This window comes from Scyliorhinus torazame, chromosome 10, assembly GCF_047496885.1.
Source record: "Scyliorhinus torazame isolate Kashiwa2021f chromosome 10, sScyTor2.1, whole genome shotgun sequence".
Taxonomy (NCBI): Eukaryota; Metazoa; Chordata; class Chondrichthyes; order Carcharhiniformes; family Scyliorhinidae; genus Scyliorhinus; species Scyliorhinus torazame.
This window is the reverse complement of record NC_092716.1, coordinates 26,440,857-26,465,425: the sequence shown is the minus strand read 5'-3', so window position 1 is coordinate 26,465,425 and position 24,569 is coordinate 26,440,857. Positions and strand designations below refer to the sequence as shown.

The window sequence follows — 24,569 nt, the reverse complement described above, 5'->3', positions numbered from 1 at the left end:
CCGATACCGGAGAATTTCGCCCCAGAACTGCCGCACCCAGAAAGAGTGCGTAGGCTGCTGGTGTGGGGGGGAGGCTATGTGCACCAATTCTGTTGAAATTAATTTTTTTTAAAAAATAAAGCAAAAAACGGCCCTCAGCCCACACATACATCATTCCCTACACCCTCCCCATGCACTATCCATGCCATGCACACAATGCCATCTAATGCCCCCACCCACACCCCCATGACCCTGCATAAACCCCTATGCCTCCCATGTTTCTCCACCCATCCGCCATAGTCCCTCATACCCCAATGTCATTGATATCCCCATGGCCCTGTACTAGCCCTACGCCAAATTCCTGCTAACTCATGTCAACCCATCACCCTTTGTCCTTAGCCTCTCCATGTCTCATATCTTTTGACAGTTGTTTGACAGCTGTGCCAGTTCCAGTGAGTTTATTCACATTTTATGTGTAATCATGTTTAGTTTCAACAATCCCAAATGATGTCTTACCTCGCCCAAAGATGTACTGGCGAGGTAAGACATAGGTGTACTGGCGAGGTACAGTGATACTACCATATCAAAAGGGTTAGCTTACCTCTCCAGGCTATCCAATTGAGACCTGCTTTTACCTGCTCTAATGTGCACATTGCGGGTTTCACACTGCTGGCCTTAAAGAAAATCCCAATTCAGTGGAGGCAATTGATGATTTAAATGGTCAATCTGCAAAAATACAAAATGCTGTCTTAAGAGATGGGACTTAGGGTTTCTGGTCTTTTCCTCCATTTTGGCCACAAAGGAGAGGCGATAATGGTGAAACCTGGGCTGGAGTGTCATGGGTATCCAGGTTAAAGTAATTGATGTAGTTTGATATTCTAAAATGATATTCAGTATATGAGATTCATTACTAAAGAACACAAATGTCAAATCGTTATCTTCAACTGCTTGCCATAGTTACGCCAAGATTGATTCAGAAAAAATAAACTAAACTGACGGTATGAAAATATTGACGGGAAATATTGACTGGAAAATTATTATTCACTTTTAAAATATAAAAGAAAAGCAAATTACCTACTTAATTTTGCATTCTATACAATACACCCTTTACAATGTACTTGGTTTGATTTGACATTTGTAAAATTGCAGCAGTTTGAGACCTTTATTATTCAAATAGTTTTTCATTGTCTCAGCGTGGATGCAACCTTGTCATCGTCTATCGCTTGCCTGATGAAACATGTCAATAATGGCATCAGCAGCACAGCGTGAACTACATCAGATGAAGGTGTTTTCCACATCCTTCCAAGAAGAACCCTCCTCATTTCAAGTCTTCTTTGAGGCTTGTTAATTTTGGACTTGCACCCCACAACAACATAAATAGTTAAACGATCTGCTTCTATTCACATCTGTTTCTCAAACTTGATTGTATCTTCCCTAATGTAAACAAGTTCATTTCTGAAAATCACACACAACAGTTTAATTCTTGGGAGCATCTTTGTTGATCTCTGAGCTATTTTGCAATGGATCATTTATCACTAAGAAGGGAAAAATTCCAAAACCACCCACAGAATGACTAAATCTTTAATTTTTTACAATTTTTGGCATAGCATGTCAAGCATCACGAGTGCATTTCACAAACTGAGGTGGGAATCTGATTCACAGGCCCAGATATTTTTAGTCATAGAAATTAATCAAACAAAGGGGTGGATTGCAGAACTGGGGGCAAAATTCCCCCCAAACAGCGCGATGTCCGCCGACTGGCGCCCAAAACGGCGCCAATCAGACGGGCATCGTGCCGCCCCAAAGGTGCGGAATGCTCCGCATCTTTGGGGGCTGAGCCCCAACATTGAGGGGCTAGGCCGACGCCGGAGGGATTTCCGCCCCGCCAGCTGGCGGAAACGGCCTTTGTTGCCCCGCCAGCTGGCGCGGAAATGACATGTCGGGGCGGCGCATGCGCGGGAGCATCAGCGGCCGCTGACAGTTTCCCGCGCATGCGCAGTGGAGAGAGTCTCTTCCGCCTCCGCCATGGTGGAGACCGTGACGGAGGCGGAAGGGAAAGAGTGCCCCCACGGCACAGGCCCGCCCGCGGATCGGTGGGCCCCGATCGCGGGCCAGGCCACCATGGGAGCACCCCCTGGGGCCAGATCGCCCCGCGCCCCCCCCAGGACCCCGGAGCCCGCCCGCGCCGCCTTGTCCCGCCGGTAAATAGGTACTTTAATTTACGCCAGCGGGACAGGCAATTTATCGGTGGGACTTCGGCCCATCCGGGCCGGAGAATCCAGCGGGGGGGCCCGCCAACCGGCGCGGCGCGATTCCCGCCCCCGCCGAATCTCCGGTGCCGGAGACTTCGGCAACCGGCGGGGGCGGGATTCACGGCAGCCCCAGGCGATTCTCCGACCCGGCGGGGGGGTCGGACAATGACGCCCCTGATGCATACTCAGATTCTCATGGATCTGTAAATGGGAACATCGCAGAAGATAATTTGACACCAGTGTTTTAGACATGTCTTATGTTAGATTAGGATTTTTGTGCTCAAATAACCTTGAGGTCCAGACCATTAATAATTTGTTTGATAATAGCTACACTTTGATTTGAATTTTGCAGTAAGTGTTTGGTAATGATTCTCACATTCACTATTGCTATTGGAGGCCACCTCACCATGCACACATTTCCTGTTTCTTCATCCATAGCCTCTCCCTTTTAAATTAAAATCCATCTTCTTGTCCCTAAAATATATTAACTGGTGCTGATACCTCTAGCAATGCGGACCAGTTTATTCCTCTCTAATTGCCCTGAAGAAGGTGGTGATGAATTGCATTATTGAAGTCTGATGATCTTTTATGGTCATAGTGTAAGGTCGGTCCCAGTATTCATGAAACACCCAATGATGTGTCCTGAACCAACAAAGGTTTAGAAGTATCATTTTTTTAAAATGTTAGTGTTAATAACGACTACGGATATAATGGGCTAGCCTATCCATCCATCACTCAATGGGTGGAATCTAGCCAAATGCATTTACATTATTATGAGTTATTTAGCTAGATGCTGTTTGGAACATGTTCCGAAGGTTAACAGTTTCCTTATTTCCTGTAGAATGGATTATCATTGAATTTAATCGCACTCTCGATTTCTGCAACCACCACAAAGTAAGTAATGAGTGCTAACACGCTCTTGCGAGGTTTGTGACTTGTTCTGTCTGGAGGTGAGAGACTTCATTCAATTTATAAAATGTAGATTGCAAAGTATTTAATATGCCCCAAATAATCTTCATGCAAACACTTTGCCTGGCTTTTTAGTTCGCTGCCATTCATTATGCCTCGAGCAGTCCGCAGGATGGTTGTGGGCTTTAGCAGGGCAAATTAAAATAGCTAGATATCACTTTCAGTGCAGAAGACAGGGACAGCAAAAGGAAGAGTCTTTACTCAGCCATACAGAGTTTGATGTATAAATTAGCATATTTAATTAAATGTGAAATCATGTACAGAAAGCAAAAAAAAAAGACGGGGTTAAGAGAGAAAAATAAGAAATAGAAAAAAAAATTTAAAAGTTGATTCAAATGTGTAACTTTTTAAGAATCCCCAATAATAAATTCCAAAGGAATGAGACTCCACATTTATAAAAATAGGTTTTCAGGACTAGAATTTGGCTGGGATTTTCCTGTCCTGCCGACCACCGAGATCTTGCACTCCTGACAAATGTCAATGGAATTTTTGGCTGGCCCACTGCTTCCCCAACAGTACGTCACAGAATTACTGAATCACACAGTGCAGTAGATTCCCTTCAGCCCATCCAGCCTGCACCGACACATGAAAAATATCTGACCTGCCTACCTAATCCCATTTACCAGCACTTGGTCCATAACGTTGAATGTTATGACATGCCAAGTGCTCAACCAGGTACTTTTTAAAGAATGTGAGGCAACCAGCCTCTACCACCCTTCCAAGCAGTGCATTCTCAATCACATTGCCCCTCTGTCTTCTCTGCTCCAATGAAAACAACCCAAGCCTATTCCACCTCTCTTCATAACTTAAATGTTCCACACGAGGCAACATCCTGGTGAATCTCCTCTGTATCTCCTCCAGTGAAATCACAGCCTTCCTGTAATGTGGCGACCAGAACTGCACATAGATCTCCAGCCACGGCCTCACCAAAGTTATATACAACTCGAACATAACCTCCCTGCTTTCGTAATTTATGTCTCGATTGATAAAGGCAAGCATCCCATATGCATTTTTCACCTCCCTATTAACTTGCCCTTTTGCCTTCAGAGATCTAGGGACAAACCCGCCAAGGTCCCTTTGTTCCTCAGAACTTCCTAGTGTCATGTCATTCATTGAATATTTCCTTGTCAAATTACTCCTTCCAAAATATATCACCTCACACTTTTCATGGTTAAATTCCATCTGTCACGTATCTGCCCATTTGACCAACCCATCTATAGCTTCCTGTAACTCAAGACACTCAACCTCGCTGTTAACCAACCAACCAATCTTTGTGTCATCCACGGATTTATTGATCCTTCCCCCACATGTCATCTCTGTTGTTTATATAAATGACAAATATTAGGGGGCCCTGCACAGATCCTTGTGGTACGCCACTGGACACTGCCTTCCAGTCACTAAAGCAGACTTCTGTCATCACTCACTCCACCCACAGGTTGGACCTTGGTCCTGAATTGGCCTGACTCTTTCCCTGGTTATCCACTTCCCATTGATATATTTAATTGATTGATTGATATTTATTGTCACATGTACCGAAGTACAGTGAAAAGTATTTTTCTGCGGCTGAGGGAACGTACACAGTACATACATATAGGTAAAAGAATAATCGACAGAGTACATTGACAAAAGGTACATCAACAAATAGTGATTTGTTCCAGGGCGGAACAAGGGCCAAACAAGAGCAGCATAGGGCGTCGTGAATAGTCTTCTTACAGGGAAAAGATCAGTCCAAGGGAGAGTCATTGAGGAGTCTAGTTGCTGTGGGGAAGAAGCTGTTCTTATGTCTTACAGAATATACTTAGACTTACTCTTACTTGTTCAATATCTTGGGATTTTCCCTCTTTTACCAGCCAGAGCTTTCTCATATCCCCTCTTTGCTCTCCTAATTGCTTTCTCAAGCTCCACCCTACACTTTCTGTACTCCACTAATGCCTCTGCTGATTTGCTCCCCATGCACTTGCTCAAAGCCTCTCTTTTCCTTCTCGTCGTACGCTGAATATATCTGGTCATCCATGGCTCTCTGGGCTTGTTACTCCTTCCCATCACCCTGGAGGAAACGTTTTGGGCCTGGATCCTCCTCATTTCCTTTTTAAACTCCATTCACTGCTCCTTCTATAGTTTCCCCACAAGTAGCTCTTCCCAGTCTACCTTTGCCAGACCCTCCCTTATTTTACTAAAATCCACCCTCATCCAATCCACATTTGTTTTTGCAACTCGTGTATTTCTTGACCATAACAAGCTTAAATTATACCATGTCATGGGCTTTATCACTAAAATGCTCCCCAACCACCGCCTCAACCACCTGTCCAGCTTCCTTACCCAGAATTAAGTCCAGCACTACTTGTTGGACCCTTTACATATTGACCTAAAAACTTCTCCTGTACACACTTTAAGAAATCCACTCCATCTAAGCCCTTAACACTATGACAATCCCAATCAATGTTGTGAAAGTTGAAATCACCGAATATAATTACCCTATTAATATTTTTACATACCTTCGCGAATTGTGCATATATTTGCTCCTCAATTTCCTGCTGACTACCTTGGGGTCTGTAATAAACCGCTAGCAGTGTGGCTGCCCCATTTTTATTCCTAAACTCTAACCACAAAGCTTCATTTGATGCCCCCTCCAAGATATCCTGCTGAATTCTCCATCGACGGGATCCTCTGGTCTGACGACAGTGTACCCGCACATTTCCCGACAGCGTGGGGTGACCCACAATGGGAAACCCCATTGGCCGACTGTGGGAACAGAGAATCTCGCTGCCGGCAGGGATGCACGTGCAGGAAAACGGGGCTGGCGGACCAGAAAATCCCGCCCATCATCTTTCCTTACTGCAGAACGGACTCCTTAACTAATAATGCAATCCTCCTCTTTCATTCCCTCCCCTGTCTCACCTGAAGATTCTATATCCTGGGATGTTGAGCTGCCAATCCTGCCCTTCCCTCAACTACGTCTCCATGATGGCTACTATATCACATATCCATGTGCCGATCCTCGGCTTTAACTCATCCGTTTTCCTGTAATACTCGTGGTATTAAAGTAGAGGCTATGTAGCTTTGCTTTACTCCCTTGTAACTTAATACAGAGGGAGCTGTACACCTCTGACTGGATTGCTCTACTGTATTATGCTGCGTCCCTATTCTGCATCCTCTTCCTCTGCCAAATTAGTTTAAACCCCTCCCAACAGTCCATGGCCACACTGGAAAATTCCACCTGCTGTTTGGCTGTAACTAAAACATGTCAAAATTCACTTAGGCCTTAATGTACCAGCCCTATCGTTTTCTGGTGTGTTAATTTGGTGAGCATGGAATTTCCCATTACTTCAACAGATGAATGTTCAGCAAGTTAAAATAAATAATGCTTTACAGTTTGGTAACATCTCTTGTGTGGCATTGTTTTTATCCTTGTATTTGGATCCAACTTGCAAGCCCTGAAGTTAGCTTTCAGAATGTCTTTTACATCTAAGTTTGGGACATGCTGTGTTGTGGATTCCCATGCTCAGCTAGCTATAGAGTACTGCCTTGAGAATGCAGGAATCCTTCATGCAACCCACATGATGCAGCTCTGATCCGCATGTTCTCAATGCCAGGCATGCAGCACTCTGCAAGTGCCTCACTCTCCGCGGTTTTGTCCTGCCACCTAATATTGCAAATCAATCTCAGGCAGCAAAGGTGGAACACTTCACGGTGTTTTATGCGATGCTGGTGGATTGCCCCAACCTTGCAGCACAAAGAAATGATGTAAGGCTCACTGCCTGGTAGAAACATGCTGAGCTTGCTTTAGCCAGGCGTTGGTCGATTTTGAAGTGTTATTGCAGAAGATACTCCCAAGATAGCACAACTTCTGTACTCTGCAGAGAAGTGTATTGTTGATAGTGACTGTGGGGTCCAGGAGTGGCTGATAAAAGATATCTGTCACCTTCAGACGTCTTATCTGGCCAAAGCAAACAGTAAGCAGCTGAATGTCTTCTGAACCATGTGCTGTGAGAGCAAAGACATCTGCCAACAAAAAGTTCAGTCAGCAGTTATTCTGTGAACATGAGTAACCTTCAGCTATTGCAAGATGAAGAGGTTGCCATCTGTCCTGAATTGAATGTGTACTCCTGTGAAGGCCATTGAATGCATTGTGGGAGCATGGCCGAGAAGTATATGGCAAACAGTGCTGGAGCCCGGACACAGCCACATCAATGGTGCCATAGGTGACAGGAGAGGCATCTGATGACATCCCACTTTGCATCACGCCAGGCATCAGGTCAGCATGAAACGAGCAAAATGTACTGATGATCTTTTCAGAGAAGCCATAATTGTGCAGAATCTTCCAGTGGCCTTTGCGGTGTAATGTATCAAAATCCTTGATCAGGTCAATGAACAGCAAATAGGGGTCCTTATTGAATTTTCTTGAATTTGATGTGCTGCAAAAATCATGTACACTGTTCCCCATCTTGCACAGAAAAAACGCACTGATTCTAGCTATAGAGAGTTGCAATGAATGAAATGAAATGAAAATCGCTTATTGTCACAAGTCGGCTTCGATGAGGTGACTCTGAAAAGCCCCATTTCGCCACATTCCGGCGCCTGTTCAAGGAGGCCAGTACGCTACCTTGTTCTGCTTTGGTACTGGTATTATGGTGGTCTTCCTGAAGCAGGTAGGGACCTCGTAGCGGAGAAGTGAGGTGTTGAAGATATCTGCAAATACATTCGCCAGCTGGTCAGCGAGATCTCTGAGTGCTCGGCCACCTTCGACTTCCCTGAGACCATCGTGCCATCCACCAGGTAGATTGAGAAACCTTTGGGTTGGATGGCGCAGTCTGGTGTGGCCGGAATAAGCCATGACTCGGTGAAGCAGAGCACACAGCAGTTCATCACTTCCCTCTGGGAAGTATGTCTAGCGTTGAGGCCATCCAGCTTGTTCTCAATCGCTTGAACGTTCGCCGGGCGTAGGCTGGGGAGAGGGGTCTTGAAGCCACGTAATTTAAGTCTCACCTTCAGACCGGCGCGTTTTCCCCACTTCCTGGGTCAGTGGCTGCCCTCAGATGGGTGGTCTGGATTTCCTTAAGGTAGGTGGTTACGTTCGGAGGGGTCGTGGATGATGATGGCGGTGGCAGGTTCACTGGAGGGGGTTGTGCGTGGTTGGTCTGGTATCGTGGGGCTGCGAGATCAGGTGCACCTTCTGGTATGGTCAGGTGGGTACCTGTCGCTTTGGGGTTGGCTCGGGCATTGCTATTTCGCTGGTGAAGCCTTGCGCCCCCGCAGTCACGTCATGCCGAGATTGGCCTTAGTGGTGGTGGTACTTCAGGGTGATGGACAGGCTGAAAACCACGTGGTAGGGTCAGGTCACGTGGTCAGAGATTGGAGGAAGCAGTCAGGTGGTCGGACTCTGATGTGGGCCTAGTCAGGCCTACCCCGGGGAAAGGATGCAACAGTTCACCTGGAGCAGGTAAGTCACAGAGTTTTTTGTGGGTCTTTGGGCTGTGCCTGGGCGGGTATGCCCCGGTCCTTGGGCCGTTGCGGGGCGGGCTGTCATTGGGCGGATAGACCCCGGTCCTTGGGCCATCGCTGGGTGGGCCGTCATTGTATGGATAGACCTCGGGCGGTTGCTGGCCGGGTAGGCCTCCGTCCTCGGGCGGTTGCTGGCCGGGTAGGTCTCGGTCCTCGGGCGGTTGCTGGCCGGGTAGGTCTCGGTCCTCGGGCGGTTGCTGGCCGGGTAGGTCTCGGTCCTCGGGCGTTTGCTGGCCGGGTAGGTCTCGGTCCCCGGGAGGTTGCTGGCCCGGTAGGCCTCGGTCCTCGGGTGGCTGCTGGCCGGGTAGGTCTCGGTCCTCGGTCGGTTGCTGTCCGGGTAGGCCTCGGTCCTCAGGCGGTTGCTGGCCGTGTAGGCGTCGGACCTCGGGCGGTTGCTGGCCGGCTAGGCCTCGGTCCTCTGGCGGTTGCTGGCTGGGTAGGCTCGGTCCTCGGGCGGTTGCTGGCCAGGTAGGCCTCTGTCCTTGGGTGGTTGCTGGCCGGGTAGGCCTCGGTCCTCGGGCGGTTGCTAGCTGGGGAGGCCTCGGTCCTCAGGCGGTTGCTGGCCGGGTAGGTCTCTGTCCTCGGGTGGCTGCTGGCCGGGTAGGTCTCGATCCTCGGGCGGTTGCTGGCCGAGTTGGTCACGGTCCCCGGGAGGTTGCTGGCCGGGTAGGCCTCGGTCCTCGGGCGGTTGCTGGCCGGGTAGCCCTCGGTCCTCAGGCGGTTGCTGGCCGGGTAGCCCTCGGTCCTCGGGCAGTTGCTGGCCGGGTAGCTCTTGGTCCTCGGGCCGACGCTGGCCGGGTAGGTATCGGTCCTCGGGCGGCTGCTGGCCGGATAGGTCTCAGTCCTCGGGCGGTTGCTGGCCGGGTAGGCCTCGGTCCTCGGGCAGTTGCTGGCCGGGTAGGTCTTGTACCTCGGGCCGACGCTGGCCGGGTAGGTCTCGGTCCTCGGGCGGTTGCTGGTCGGGTAGGCCTCGGTCCTCGGGCGGTTGCTGGCCGGGTAGGCCTCGGTCCTCGGGCAGTTGCTGGCCGGGTAGGCCTCGGTCCTCGGGCGGTTGCTGGCCGGGTAGGCCTCGGTCCTCGGGCGGTTGCTGGCCGGGTAGGCCTCGGTCCTCAGGCGGTTGCTGGCCGGGCAGGCCTCGGTCCTCGGGCAGTTGCTGGCCTGGTAGGCCTCGGTCCTCAGGCGGTTGCTGGCTGGGTAGGCCGCGGTCCTCGGGGGGGTTGCTGGCCAGGTAGGCCTCGGTCCTCGGGCAGTTGCTGGCCGGGAAGGCCTCGGTCCTTGGGCGGTTGCTGGCTTGGTAGGCCTCGGTCCTCGGGTGGTTACTGGTCGGGTTGGCCTCGGTCCTCGGCCTGTCGCTGGCCGGGTAGGCCTCGGTCCTCAGGTGGTTGCTGGCTGGGTAGGCCGCGGTCCTTGGGGGGGTTGCTGGCCAGGTAGGCCTCGGTCCTCGGGCAGTTGCTGGCCGGGTAGGCCTCGGTCCTCGGGCGGTTGCTGGCCGTGTAGGCCTTGGTCCTCGGGCAGTTGCTGGCCGGGTTGGTCACGGTCCCCGGGAGGTTGCTGGCCGGATAGGCCTCGGTCCTTGGGCGGTTGCTGGCCGGATAGGTCTCAGTCCTCGGGCAGTTGCTGGCCGGGTAGGCCTCGGTCCTCGGGCAGTTGAGGGGGGGAGGTTGGCGGCGGCCACTGGCTGCTCGCGGCCCCGGGAGGTGAAGATGGCGGCGCCCACTGGCCGTGCGTGGCCCCGGGAGGTGAAGATGGCGGCGCCCACTGGCTGACTGGCTGCGCTTGGTCTGGGGAGGTGAAGATGGCAGCGCCCATTGGCCGTGCGTGGTCCGGGATGAAGATGGCGGCACCCATTGTGTGTGGGTCAGAGGGGAGGGGGCGATAGCGGCGACTGCGCGGGCGGGCACACTATGGTGAAGTTGCACTTTTTGCTGCAAGCCTTGTAAATGGCAGCGCGGGCCGGGCAGCGTTGGTGAGGGTGCCTCTGCTGGCCGCAGAAGTAACATTGGCGATCCCCGGGGTTCGTGGATTGGTGTGTGGCGCAAGCGTATTGGCTGGGTAAAGCCCCGGCTGGGGTGGCCGTTTGTGGGGTCCACGAGGGATAGGAGGGGTGGGGTGCGCGGTCGGAGGGGGAGGCCTGAGCATTACGTGAGGCGACCGTCATGGAGAGTGCTAGCTTCTTAGTCTCCGCTAGGTCGAGCGTGGCCCCTTCAAGCAGTCTTTGGCGAATGAGGTCCAACCCAATCCCCGTTTCAAAATCATCGCGCATAAGAAGGTTAGAATGCTCGGTGGCCGTAACGGCCTGACAGTCACAGTCCCGGACGAGTGGGATTAGGGCCCGTCTGATGTCTTCTATGATCTCACCAGGGAGTTGAGAGCGAGTACGTGTCGGGCAAAGAGTGTGTTCGCTTTCTGTGTGTAGTTTTCTTTGAGGAGCGCCATGGCGCCCGTGTAGTTTGGGCGTCCTGGATCAGCGGAAACACGCTGGAGCTCAACCTTGAGTACAGGTTCTGTATCTTCTGAGCCTCCGTCAGAGGGGTGGTCGCTGAGTTGATGTAGGCCTCAAAGCAGGCTAGCCAGTGATTAAAGTCCTTTCTGGTGTCACTCGATTGCAGATCCAACTGCAGGCGATGTGGTTTGATTCGGAGGTCCATCTTCTAGGAAATCTTACAGCAATAAGTTGATGCACGATCAATTGTACAAAGACTCAGTTTGGGGATAACTGTGGCTTTATTGCAGTAAGATGTGTGGCCTCACACAGCAGCTGACGAAATGGCTGCTGAATAGAGGACACGCATAATTTATACTCCTACTGGGCGGAGCCAGCAGGCAGGTGCTACCGGTGAACCTGTAGTATAGGTCCTACCTTACATCACCTAATATAGGTGCAACAGTGGTTTACCACATTCACCCCCTGTTAAAAATGAGTCCGGCGGGAGTGGTGGAGAACTATATACAGTAGTGAATTTATGTACAGTGTTTTATTAGGAGACAAAAAAAGTGTCCTTTGAAAGTCCGGTGCCAGTTAGAGATTCAACCGGTCTGGTGCCTTGACGTTCTACTGGGAGCAACGTAGCGGTGGTGGCGATGTCGATGCTGGTGTCGTCGGTGCTGGCCTGATGTCGGGTGACCCCGGGAGCATGCCAAAATCCTCTTCATCCTCTTGCGTGGGCAGGGGAAGGAGGGATGGTCCTGGTGGGGTTAATGGTGGGATTGCCGGGGGAGGGGATGGTGGTGCCGGGCCGGAGGTGTGTGTGTGTGTGGAACCTGCTGGTGCCAGATCCCTGAGGGAGACAGTATCTTGGTGGCCGTCGGGGTACGCCACATAGGCATACTGGGGGTTGGCATGGAGCAAGTGCACCCTATCCACCAACGGGTCTGCCTTGTGGAGTCGGACGTGCCTACAGAGCAGGACCGGTCCTGGAGCTGCGAGCCAAGTCAGGAGTGACACCCCGGATGTGGACTTCCTGGGGAAGGCAAATTGGCGTTCATGGGGTGTGTTATTCGTAGCTGTGCACAGTAGTGACCAAATGGAGTGGAGTGCATCAGGGAGGACCTACTGCCAACGAGAGGCTGGGAGGTTCCTGGACCGTAGGGCCAGTTGGACGGCCCTCCAACCGTCCCGTTCTCCCTCTCTACCTGCCTGTTTCCCCAGGGGTTATAGCTGGTCGTCCTGCTGGAAGCGATACCCCTGCTGTGCAGGAACTGATGCAGTTCATCACTCATGAATGAGGATCCCCTGTCACTGCAGATGTAGGCGGGGAAACCGAACAGAGCGAAGATTGTGTTGTGTGCCTTGATGATGACGGGGCAGGGGATGGCGAAGGGGAACCTGGAGTACTCATCGACCACACTGAGAATATACGTGTTACGGTCAGTGGAGGGGAGGGGCCCTATGAAATCCACGCTGAGGCGTTCAGAGGGGCAGGAGGCTTTCACCAGGTGCCCACTGTCTGGCCGGTAAAAGTGCGGCTTGCACTCCGCACAGACCTGGCAGTCCCTGGTGACTGTCCGTACTTCCTCGACGGAGTAGGACAGATTGCGAGCCTTGACAAGATGGTACAACCGTGTGACCCCTGGGTGACAAAGGCTGTCGTGTAGGGCCCGGAGTCGGTCTACTTGTGCGCTGGCACACGTACCTCGGGATAGGGCGTCTGGGGGCTCGTTGAGTTTGCCAGGGTGGTACAGAATCTTGTAATTATAGGTGGAGAGCTCGATTCTCCACCGCAAGACTTTGTCATTTTTGATCTTGCCCAGCTGCGTATTAGAACATAAGAACATAAGAACATAAGAACTAGGGCAGGAGTAGGCCAGCTGGCCCCTCGAGCCTGCTCCACCATTCAATGAGATCATGGCTGATCTTTTGTGGACTCAGCTCCACTTTCCGGCCCGAACACCATAACCCTTAATCCCTTTATTCTTCAAAAAACTATCTATCTTTATCTTAAAAACATTTAATGAAGGAGCCTCGACTGCTTCACTGGGCAAGGAATTCCATAGATTCACAACCCTTTGGGTGAAGAAGTTCCTCCTAAACTCAGTCCTAAATCTACTTCCCCTTATTTTGAGGCTGTGCCCCCTAGTTCTGCTTTCACCCGCCAGTGGAAACAACCTGCCCGCATCTATCCTATCTATTCCCTTCATAATCTTATATGTTTCGATAAGATCCCCCCTCATCCTTCTAAATTCCAACGAGTACAGTCCCAGTCTACTCAACCTCTCCTCGTAATCCAACCCCTTCAGCTCTGGGATTAACCTAGTGAATCTCCTCTGCACACCCTCCAGTGCCAGTACGTCCTTTCTCAAGTAAGGAGACCAAAACTGAACACAATACTCCAGGTGTGGCCTCACTAACACCTTATACAATTGCAGCAGAACCTCCCTATTCTTAAACTCCATCCCTCTAGCAATGAAGGACAAAATTCCATTTGCCTTCTTAATCACCTGTTGCACCTGAAAACCAACTTTTTGCGACTCATGCACTAGCACACCCAGGTCTCTCTGCACAGCAGAATGTTTTAATATTTTATCATTTAAATAATAATCCCTTTTGCTGTTATTCCTACCAAAATGGATAACCTCACATTTGTTAACATTGTATTCCATCTGCCAGACCCTAGCCCATTCACTTAGCCTATCCAAATCCCTCTGCAGACTTCCAGTATCCTCTGCACTTTTTGCTTTACCACTTATCTTAGTGTCGTCTGCAAACTTGGACACATTGCCCTTGGTCCCCAACTCCAAATCATCTATGTAAATTGTGAACAGTTGTGGGCCCAACACTGATCCCTGAGGGACACCACTAGCTACTGATTGCCAACCAGAGAATCACCCATTAATCCCCACTCTTTGCTTTCTATTAATTAACCAATCCTCTATCCATGCTACTACTTTCCCCTTAATGCCATGCATCTTTATCTTATGCAGCAACCTTTTGTGTGGCACCTTGTCAAAGGCTTTCTGGAAATCCAGATATACCACATCCATTGGCTCCCCGTTATCTACCGCACTGTTAATGTCCTCAAAAAATTCCACTAAATTAGTTAGGCACGACCTGCCCTTTACGAACCCATGCTGCGTCTGTCCAATGGGACAATTTCCATCCAGATGCCTCGCTATTTCTTCCTTGATGATAGATTCCAGCATCTTCCCTACTACCGAAGTTAAGCTCACTGGCCTATAATTACCCGCTTTCTGCCTACCTCCTTTTTTAAACAGTGGTGTCACGTTTGCTAATTTCCAATCTGCCGGGACCACCCCAGAGTCTAGTGATATTTGGTAAATTATCACTAGTGCATTTGCAATTTCCCTAGCCATCTCTTTTAGCACTCTGGGATGCATTCCATCAGGGCCAGGAGACTTGTCTACCTTTAGCCAAGTGTTGTTGAACATGAAGGCTACCGACCGTTAGTCAGTGAGGAGAGTGAATCTCCTGCCGGCCAGGTAATGCCTCCAATGCCGCACAGCTTCAACGATAGCTTGGGCCTCTTTTTCGACGGACGAGTGCCGAATTTTGAGGCTTGAAGTGAACGGAAAAGAATGCCACAGGTCTGCCTGCCTGATTGAGGGTACCGGCTAAGGCGACATCTGATGCGTCACTTTCTACTTGAAAGGGCAGTGTGTCGTCTACTACGTGCATCCCGGCCTTGGCTATATCAGCTCTGATACGGGCGAAGGCCTGTTGTGCCTCAGCCAGAAGGGGAAAGTGGGTGGACTAAATGAGTGGGCGAGCCTTGTCCGCGTAGTTTGGGATCCACTGGGCGTAGTAGGAGAAGAACCCCAGGCAGCGTTTGAGGGCCTTGGGGCAGTGGGGGAGGGGGAGCTCCATGAGGAGGCGCATGCATCGGGATCGGGCCCCAGAACTCCGTTCTGGACCACTTAGCCGAGGATGGCTAAGCGGGTTGTGCTGAACACGCACTTCTCCTTGTTGTAGGTGAGGTTGAGGAGAGAGGCGGTGCAGAGGAATTTAGCAAGGTTGGCATCGTGGTCCTGCTGGTCATGGCCGCAGATGGTGACATTGTCTAGGTACGGAAAGGTGGCCCGTAAACCGTACCGGTCGACCATTCGGTCCATCTCCCTTTGGAAGACCGAGACCCCATTAGTGACGCCGAAGGGAACCCTGAGGAAGTGATAGAGCCGACCGTCCGCCTTGAAAGCAATGTATGGACGGTTCGATTTACGAATGGGGAGCTGGTGGTAGGCGGATTTTAGATCTATCGTTGAGAAGACCCTGTACTGCGCAAGCTGATTGTCCATATCAGATATGCGTGGGAGGTGGTACGCGTCAAGCTGCGTGTACCGATTGATGGTCTGGCTGTAGTCCACGACCATTCTGTGTTTCTCCCCAGGGCCTCGATGATGCCTTCCCGAAGCAGCCGCTGGACCTCGGACCTGATGAAGATCTTGTCCTGGGTGCTGTACCGTCTGCTCCTGGTGTCAACGGGTTTACAATCCTAAGTTAGATTGGCGAAGAGGGAGGGTGGGTCAACCTTTAGGCTCGCGACGCTGCTGATTTTCAGGGGTGATAGGGGCCCGCCGAATTTGAGGGCGAGGCTCTGGAGATTACACTGGAAGTCCAGGCCTAGTAGTAGTGCAGCGCAGAGATTAGGAAGGATGCAGAGGCGGAAGCCGCTGAATTCTACGCCCTGGACCGTGAGAGTGACCGTGCAGAACCCCCGGATCACGACGGAATGGGATCCGGAGGCCGGGGAGATTCTTTGATTGGCGGGGTGGACTGCGAGGGAGCAACGCCTTACCGTATCCGGGTGGATGAAGCTTTCTGTGCTCCTGGAGTTCAGCAGGCAAGAGGTCACGTGGCCGTTGATTTTCACCGTAGTCGAAGCAGTGGCCAGGTTGTGTGGATGAGACTGGTCGAGCATCATTGAGGGGAGCTGCGGTTGGTCGTTGCTGGTGTCCGAAGATGGAGAACGTGGAATGCCCCGGGAGGTGAAGATGGCGGCGCCCACTGGCCATGCGTGGCCCCGGGAGGTGAAGATGGCGGCGCCCACTGGCCGTGCGTGGCCCCGGGAGGTGAAGATGGCGGCGCCCACTGGCTGACTGGCTGCGCTTGGTCTGGGGAGGTGAAGATGGCAGCGCCCATTGGCCGTGCGTGGTCCGGGATGAAGATGGCGGCACCCATTGTGTGTGGGTCAGAGGGGAGGGGGCGATAGCGGCGACTGCGCGGGCCTGGCACACTATGGTGAAGTTGCACTTTTTGCTGCAAGCCTTGTAAATGGCAGCGCGGGCCGGGCAGCGTTGGTGAGGGTGCCTCTGCTGGCCGCAGAAGTAACATTGGCGATCCCCGGGGTTCGTGGATTGGTGTGTGGCGCAAGCGTATTGGCTGGGTAAAGCCCCGGCTGGGGTGGCCGTTTGTGGGGTCCACGAGGGATAGGAGGGGTGGGGTGCGCGGTCGGAGGGGTAGGCCTGAGCATTACGTGAGGCGACCGTCATGGAGAGTGCTAGCTTCTTAGTCTCCGCTAGGTCGAGCGTGGCCCCTTTAAGCAGTCTTTGGCGAATGAGGTCCAACCCAATCCCCGTTTCAAAATCATCGCGCATAAGAAGGTTAGAATGCTCGGTGGCCGTAACGGCCTGACAGTCACAGTCCCGAACGAGTGGGATTAGGGCCCGTCTGATGTCTTCTATGATCTCACCAGGGAGTTGAGAGCGAGTACATGTCGGGCAAAGAGTGTGTTCGCTTTCTGTGTGTAGTTTTCTTTGAGGAGCGCCATGGCGTCCGTGTAGTTTGGGCGTCCTGGATCAGCGGAAACACGCTGGAGCTCAACCTTGAGTACAGGTTCTGTATCTTCTGAGCCTCCGTCAGAGGGGTGGTCGCTGAGTTGATGTAGGCCTCAAAGCAGGCTAGCCAGTGATTAAAGTCCTTTCTGGTGTCACTCGATTGCAGATCCAACTGCAGGCGATGTGGTTTGATTCGGAGGTCCATCTTCTAGGAAATCTTACAGCAATAAGTTGATGCACGATCAATTGTACAAAGACTCAGTTTGGGGATAACTGTGGCTTTATTGCAGTAAGATGTGTGGCCTCACACAGCAGCTGGCGAAATGGCTGCTGAATAGAGGACACGCATATTTATACTCCTACTGGGCGGAGCCAGCAGGCAGAGGCTACCGGCGAACCTGTAGTACAGGTCCTACCGTACATCACCTAATATAGGTGCAACAGCGGTTTACCACAGCATGTCTTCAAGAACAGTTGGGAAAATCTTTCTTTGTGGCGTTACCCTGTGCCAAAAAACTTTAGATTTTATCTTCAAAGACACAAGTCTCCTGACAAGCTGATGCTGGGAACTTACATGCAACTGTGAGGGAGCATGTAGAGCAAGCGTTCTTATTTTCTCTCTGTTGTACAACATTGTAGCCCAACATATGTTTAGATCTAGAGTGCAATCATGTTGTTTTCGGTCTGTCTGCTTCCTGGAAGATTGTGTTCGTGGTAGTTCGGTCAAATTCACTGCACTCAAAGCGAAGGAGTTGGCCATTGGGGTTTGCTCTGGAGTACCATATTGCCTGAGTACTCCTCTCCCTGTGTTACAGTTAGTCCTCCACGTCAAAAATATTGAGTTTGTACTGGTGGGATAGCCCCTCTAAGTATCTTGCAGAGATCCTCGTAGAATGCTTCTTTGACATTGTCTGTATGTGCCATTGTTGTAGCATAGACACTAACGAGCCCAAAGGAGATTCACAGGAATGATTCCAGAGATAATGAACTGGAGCTGTGAGGATAGATTGCACAAGGAAGGGTGTTTTCCCAAGAGAATATTCAAGATCCTGAGGTGGAAAGTGAGAAATTGTTCCCATTTGAGAGCGTTAAGAACTAGAGGGCACAGATTCAAAATAATTGGCAAAAGGAGTAAAAGTGATACGAGCACAATTTCTGGAATGAACTTCCTGAGTGAGTGGTGGAGGCATGTTCAATGGCATAATCAAAAAGGAATTGGATTGCTATCTAAAAAGAGAGAATGTGCAAGGTTATTGGGATATGTTTTTGAGGGGTATGGACAGGGTGTATAGGGAGCAGCTGTTCCACTTAGTTGAACGGTCGGTTACGAGGGAACACAAGTTCAAGGTGAGGGGCAGATGGTTAAGGAGGGATGTGAGGAAAAACTATTTTAGCCCGAGGGTGGTGATGGTCTGGAATGGCCTGGCTGCGAGGGCTGTAGAGGCGCTAGAGTCCTGCTCTGAGCGTGTGTAGCAGGGTGTTTCTCCGAGAATGACCCTGCTATAAAATGGGACTCTGTCGATTTTCTGACCTTAGTAAGAAACACACCGCCCAGAGCCTGCAGAATCGGGCGCAGACATATTTAAATGAGCTATTAAGTATGTTAATCTGTATCTCTCCCTCGCTGGGTGACGTTAGATCTCGTTGGATCTCATGAGGCGTTCTGTGCGTGGCAAATCTCGCGAGAGGCCTCTCACAGGATTTAGCGGCCTCGTCACATCACCGAGTCGGGCGTGATGAGACTATTCGATTGTGCCCAGTATATCTGTTGTTTTGATCGATGACTTGTCAAACAACCTGTATGTTGAATATATTTCAGTGGGTGGGGATTGTGCAGAACCTCACCCACTCCCTCATCCAAGGCAGCTTATAGTACATTGGTGCAATGCATACTACAAGCATAGCAGCAGGAAGGCTGCTGGCTCGATTTTGGAGCATTCCTTCTCCTAGATGGGCTATGCATTGAAGAGTCTCATTTACCCTTGACATTGGCGTCCACTCCATTGGCACTACTTGTGTTCTTCCACAGAGTAACCTGGCGTATACGTCAGTTAACCCACAGCTGGAGGTTTTGAAATCAGAGTTATCTTCTGCTAGGTAGACTGCTGATTAAGGTTGACAAGTGCTACGAAGCTGGAGCTGTCTGGTTTAGATGCTCCAAACACCTGTCTTAATTTCTCTGCCCACGGTTCTAAACAGGAATCGGGATATGAAACCAGATAGTAGAAAGCTGATTTAAGAGAAACTGCTTTCGACACTGAACCAAATGGGAGATTTTGTTGGTGAGAAGTATCTCAATTCATTTCACCATCATGATCATTCCTCACCCTTTTTGCCCTGTTTGGTGGGTAAGTCAGTATGTGCATGTCCAACAGGTCAATGTGAAAATTTTAAATGAAAATGAAATAAAAATCGCTCATTGTCACAAGTAGGCTTCAATGAAGTTACTGTGAAAAGCCCCTAGTCGCCACATTCCAGCGCCTGTTTGGGGAGGCTGATACGGGAATTGAACCGTGCTGCTGGCCTGCCTTGGTCTGCTTTCAAAGCCAGCTGTGTAGCCCTGTGCTAAACTAGCCCCATAGTGATGCATCTAGATTGAGAGCGAAGAGAGACAGTGTGCTTTCTGTTTTTGAGTGTTAGTTTGCTTCTCATTTTCTGCCTCTACCGCTGGTTAGCAGCAATATGAATAAGAGAATGAAATGTGTAAGTCTTTCTTTAACCGTACCCCTCCATTGGAAAGTTCTCAGCTCTGCCTCCTCATCGGGACACAATAAAACTGGAACCCTCGAGGCACCAGGCTAAAGTTTTAGAGGACATCGGAGGTGGTTTGGCCCCCAGACTTGCAGTGTGCAGGACCACCGTCCTGTGGGCCTGGGTTCCACCACAGCAGAGGGTGAAATTTGAGTTCAATAGAAATCTGGAATTAAAAGTTTGCTTGTGTCAATTGTTGTAAAAACCCATCTGGTCACTCATGCCCTGAAGGGGAAGCAAATCTGCTGTCCTTGTCTGCCCTACATCTGACTTCAGGCCCCCAGCAGTGTGGTTGATTTTGAGATGGTTGCTCAGGTCCAGGGCAAACTGGGATGGATAATAAATTTTGGCCATCCAGCGATGTCCACATCTCATGAAAGAATAAAAAATAAGATGCTTTGCATTCCTTTGGCGAGGTCAAGAGGGGCACCTGATGTTTGGGAAACCCAGAGTCTTTGTTAATTTTGACGAGGTTTGAGTTATCACAGTATGGGAGATGGGCTTAATACAGAGTTGGCCACCATTGACTTGCAGGACTGAAGGCTGCCACTGTAATTGGTACGTGCAACAACTCCACATCCTTCATGCATTTCAATGCCAAATGGCTTGAAGTGTGCAATATTAGTAATCAATGTTTTAATCCTTCAACAACGTAAAATTCTGCGCAATGAAAAACTTTGTATGGCGCCTTTAACTTAGAATAACCTCAAAAGAAGCTTAAACTTGTTCAATTTGTAAATAGCTGATGATTTTCTTCCAGCATGAAAATAGGTTATGTGATGTTTCCAAATGGGAGGAAGGCCGGGATTGACTGGTCGGACGCCTCTTTAGCAGATATCGCTGATGACGGAATCATTGCCGACCTGTACAGAATCAGCTTCACAGCAGGTGAGAAGAGAAGATGTATTGGTTGCTGAATTCACTTGTGCGTGTGCATTTACATATTGCGCTGCTAGACAGGCGCAATAAATCGTATAATAAAACGGTGCTGTACCACGTATTGACTATAGCAATTACAAACTGCAAACTTTGGTCTACGTGGAACCAGTTTGTTATTAAAATATATAAATGCATATATACTTTTGGGGCATCATCTATTTTTAAAATTTGCTATTATTACACATTTCTCTTTCCATTTATAGGAGGACAGTTATATCACCTACAAGTGTCAATTGATAAAAATGCATCCCCTGTCATGTATGGAGGTCTGACCTGGGGCGGTAGAATCCATGAATGTGTAGCCAATTACCGTTTGAATTTAACTGTTCGTGGCTGGGGCATAATTGAATTTCATTACAGGTAGGTTTTTGTGAATAGCTAATCAATACAGTTACCAAAACGTTTTTTTAACACTGAGAAAATAATGGATTTCCTTTTCCCTTTGTTTAGAAATGAAAGCGGCCGACAGGCTCCAGACTTCATGCCAGCTGAAAAGTTCCAGGAACCTGTGGTGCCAGAATGCTCCGAGTTGGCGCTGGCACTCTGTGATGAGGCGTGCCAGTGCGCTGCAGTGGTGGGCAGTAAAGGAGCTCAGTTGGCACAGCTGACAGAAATGCAGAAACACATCAGGAATCAGGTGGGGAACAAAGCAAGAATGTTGTGAGGTGGCTGGAATATTGTGTGGAGTTTTTGGTTGGTGAGGAGCAAAACGGTGATTGAGGGCAAACATGATAACAGCTTAAGCAGGGATAAAAGGTCAGAGGCTACATAGGGCCCCTCCCTGCCATCAAAACCAAATAGACAGTGAAAAAAAACCCACTGCTTTAAAACTCACCCGTGCCCTATGCCTGCTGGCTCAGGCAGAGAAGGCATTTCTGTAAATTGCTGGAAAGCGAAAACCACGTGCTGGATTCTCCGCTGTCGGGATTCTCCGTTGCGCCGGCAGCCCGGGGATTTTCCGACGGCGTGGGGCTGCCCACAATGGGAAACCCCATTGGCCAGCTGGCGAGACCGTGAACCCCGGGAGCCTTCCACACCAGAAATCTGGTGCGGCGTGACGGAGAATTACGCTTCACATCTCTAGGGTTTAAACCCCCTCAGATCCTTCACATCAATGAGAAATTGTTGTGTGACTTGGAGGGGAATCTTATGGTGGTGTTCAATGCTCTTCTGTTCACTTATTTTGGGTCACCAAATGTTGACGGACTATATATCCAAAAAGTGCCCACAAAAAAAAACCATCCCAACCATGGCCCTCTTCCAGTTGTCAGAAATGGTCCCTAAAACCAGCATCCACTCTTCCATTGTCAGCCTCCATATTGCTGATCTCACTGCAGATATCATTGTCCCACACCAAACCCACTCTCTCTCCAATGTAGGAAAGAGATAAATTAATACGATTATAGATAGCCTCACTTGCCTCAACACCCCTCACTCCGATTCAGAAGATGGCTGAATGGGTATCAAAGTTTGACTTGTTTATATGAAATGAAAATGAAAATCACTTATTGTCACAAGTAGGCTTCAAATGAAGTTACTGTGAAAAGCCCCTAGTCGCCACATTCCGGCGCCTGTTCGGGGAGACTGTTACAGGAATTGAACCGTGCTGCTGGCCTGCCTTGGTCTGCTTTCAAAGCCAGCGATTTAGCCCTGTGCTAAACAACCCCTGTTTGCTGATGACACCAAGATTGGTGGAGTAGTGGATGAGGTGGAGGACTGTTGTAGGCTGCAAAGAGACATTGATAGGTGGTGCCTTTATATATTTTTCATTTTTTTTTCGTTCTGTGCACATTTTATAAAATAAATGTCTATTGGACAGCAATAGGTACAACCTGAGGATCTTTGAAAACATAAATATTTAATAGGTGTATTCTTGATGCAATGGAACTTCAGACATATACTCATTCCTTTGTGCAACCTATCATGTATATTTAAACGTCCAATAGAATAAATGTTTGTTTTTTGAGTGCTTACTTGGTAATTTGGACATTCTGAATTCTCTCCCTGTGTACCCGAACAGGTGCCGGAATGTGGCGACTAGGGGCTTTTCACAGTAACCTCATTGCAGTGTTAATGTAAGCCTACTTGTGACAATAAAAATTATTATTATTATACTGTATATTTAAGAAGAATTTGCACCATTTCACCTCATAAATTCAATACAAGGAAAATTAGCTCCCTGCCTCTGTCTTATATTATATATCTCTATATTATAAAGCAGACCTTTATGCTTTAGATTGCATTTGGCTTTATGCCTTTGAGAGTTTTCTGCCTAAATCATTTTTGTTACCATTAAGGGACTATCTGGCTGATAAAAATCCAGTGTCCTGTTATTGGATGAGCATTTCCTTTGTTGCCTTTGATGTACGTCAATTACCACGAGACGAGAATAGTGAAACAATCGAGGCTTTATTTCACAAGATGTTGTGCCTCCCGCAGCTGGAATCAGAATGGAAGCAGCGCAGGAGAGCATACACTTTTGTACACCGCCTGCTGGGCGGAGCCAGCAGGCAGGGATTTACCGTCGTACCTGTAATATATGGGCAGTGCTGTAATACATACAATATATCACTAGTGGTGTTTACCACATTCACCCCCTGTTAAAAAAAAGTCCGGCGGGGGTGCCGAAAACATTACAAATTAAGTCTGTCGGGGGCTTTGACCCTCCGCCGCGATCGCCTCAGTCCTGGTGGTGATGTGGGCGCTGACGTGGTCACCTGTGACTCCGGGAGCATGTTGTCCTCGTCTTCGTCACCCCTGAATAGATCCAGTGGGAGGACGGATCCCGCTGGGGTGGGGGCTGCGGTGAGGTTCGCTGGAGGGAGGCTGAGTGGCGCAAGGGTGAATGAGGCAACTGGGGGTAGGGGGGGAGCGGTGTCAGGTCGGGGGTCGTGTGTGGCGACCCAGCGGGTGCCAGGTCCCGGAGGGAGACTGTGTCTTGGCGCAGGCGTACTGCAGGTTTGCATGTAGGCGGTGGACCCTCTCGACCAAGGGGTCCGATTTATGGCTCCTCACATGCTTCCGGAGGAGGACGTGTCCAGGAACTGTCAGCCATGTTGGGAGCGAGACCCCGGAGGTGGACTTCCTGGGGAAGGCAAACACACGTTCGTGAGGGGTCTCATTAGTGGAGGTGCAGAGGAGCAACCGGATGGAGTGGAGCGCGTCGGGGAGGACTTCCTGCCAGCAGGCAACTGGGAGATTTTTAGACCGCAGGGCCAGCAGGACGGCCTTCCAGACCGTGCAGTTCTCCCTCTCCACCTGCCCGTTTCCCTGGGGGTTGTAGCGGTCGTCCTGCTCGAGGTGATGCCCTTGCTGAGCAGGAACTGACGCAGCTCATCGCTCATGAAAGAGGATCCCCGATCGCTGTGGATGTAGGTGGGGAAACCAAACAGAGTGAAGATGCTGTGCAGGGGTTTGATGACCGTGGCAGAAGTCATGTCGGGGCACGGGATGGCGAAAGGGAACCGGGAGTACTCGTCAATTACGTTGAGGAAGTACATGTTGCAGTCGGTGGAGGGGAGGGGCCTATTGAAGTCCACGCTGAGGAGTTCAAAGGGGCGGGAGGTCTTCACTAGGTGCGCTCGATCTGGTCGGTAGAAGTGCTGCTTGCACTCTGCGCAGACCTGGCAGTCTCTGGTGACGGTCCTGACCTCCTCAATGGAGTAGGGCAGGTTGCGGGCCTTGACAAAATGAAGAACCGGATGATCCCCGGGTGGCAGAGGTCATCGGGGAGAGCCTGGAGTCGGTCCACTTGTGCGCTGGCACATGTACTGCGGGATAGGGCATCAGGGGGCTCATTGAGCTTCCCTGGGCGATACAAAATCTCATAATTATAGGTGGAGAGCCTGATCCTCCGCCTCAAGATCTTGTTATTTTTTGATCTTGCCCCGCTGTGTATTATTAAACATGAAGGCAACCAACCGTTGGTCAGTGAGGAGAGTGAATCTC

General features: G+C 50.2%; 1 protein-coding gene across 3 annotated transcripts in view; it reads left to right on the top strand.

Moving 5' to 3' along the window:
- Positions 1–24,569, top strand: part of LOC140430417 (rifampicin phosphotransferase-like) — a 210,051-nt gene that overhangs the window by 80,335 nt on the left and 105,147 nt on the right. For all 3 annotated transcript variants that reach the window (XR_011949419.1, XM_072517887.1, XM_072517885.1), the window contains exons 8-11: positions 3,073–3,125; positions 20,443–20,570; positions 20,825–20,981; positions 21,072–21,258. Coding sequence is in view for 2 of the 3 variants with exons in the window: in XM_072517887.1 (XP_072373988.1) it covers positions 3,073–3,125; positions 20,443–20,570; positions 20,825–20,981; positions 21,072–21,258 (525 nt within the window). In the remaining variant the exon portion in view is untranslated. The remainder of the gene's footprint in view (positions 1–3,072; positions 3,126–20,442; positions 20,571–20,824; positions 20,982–21,071; positions 21,259–24,569) is intronic.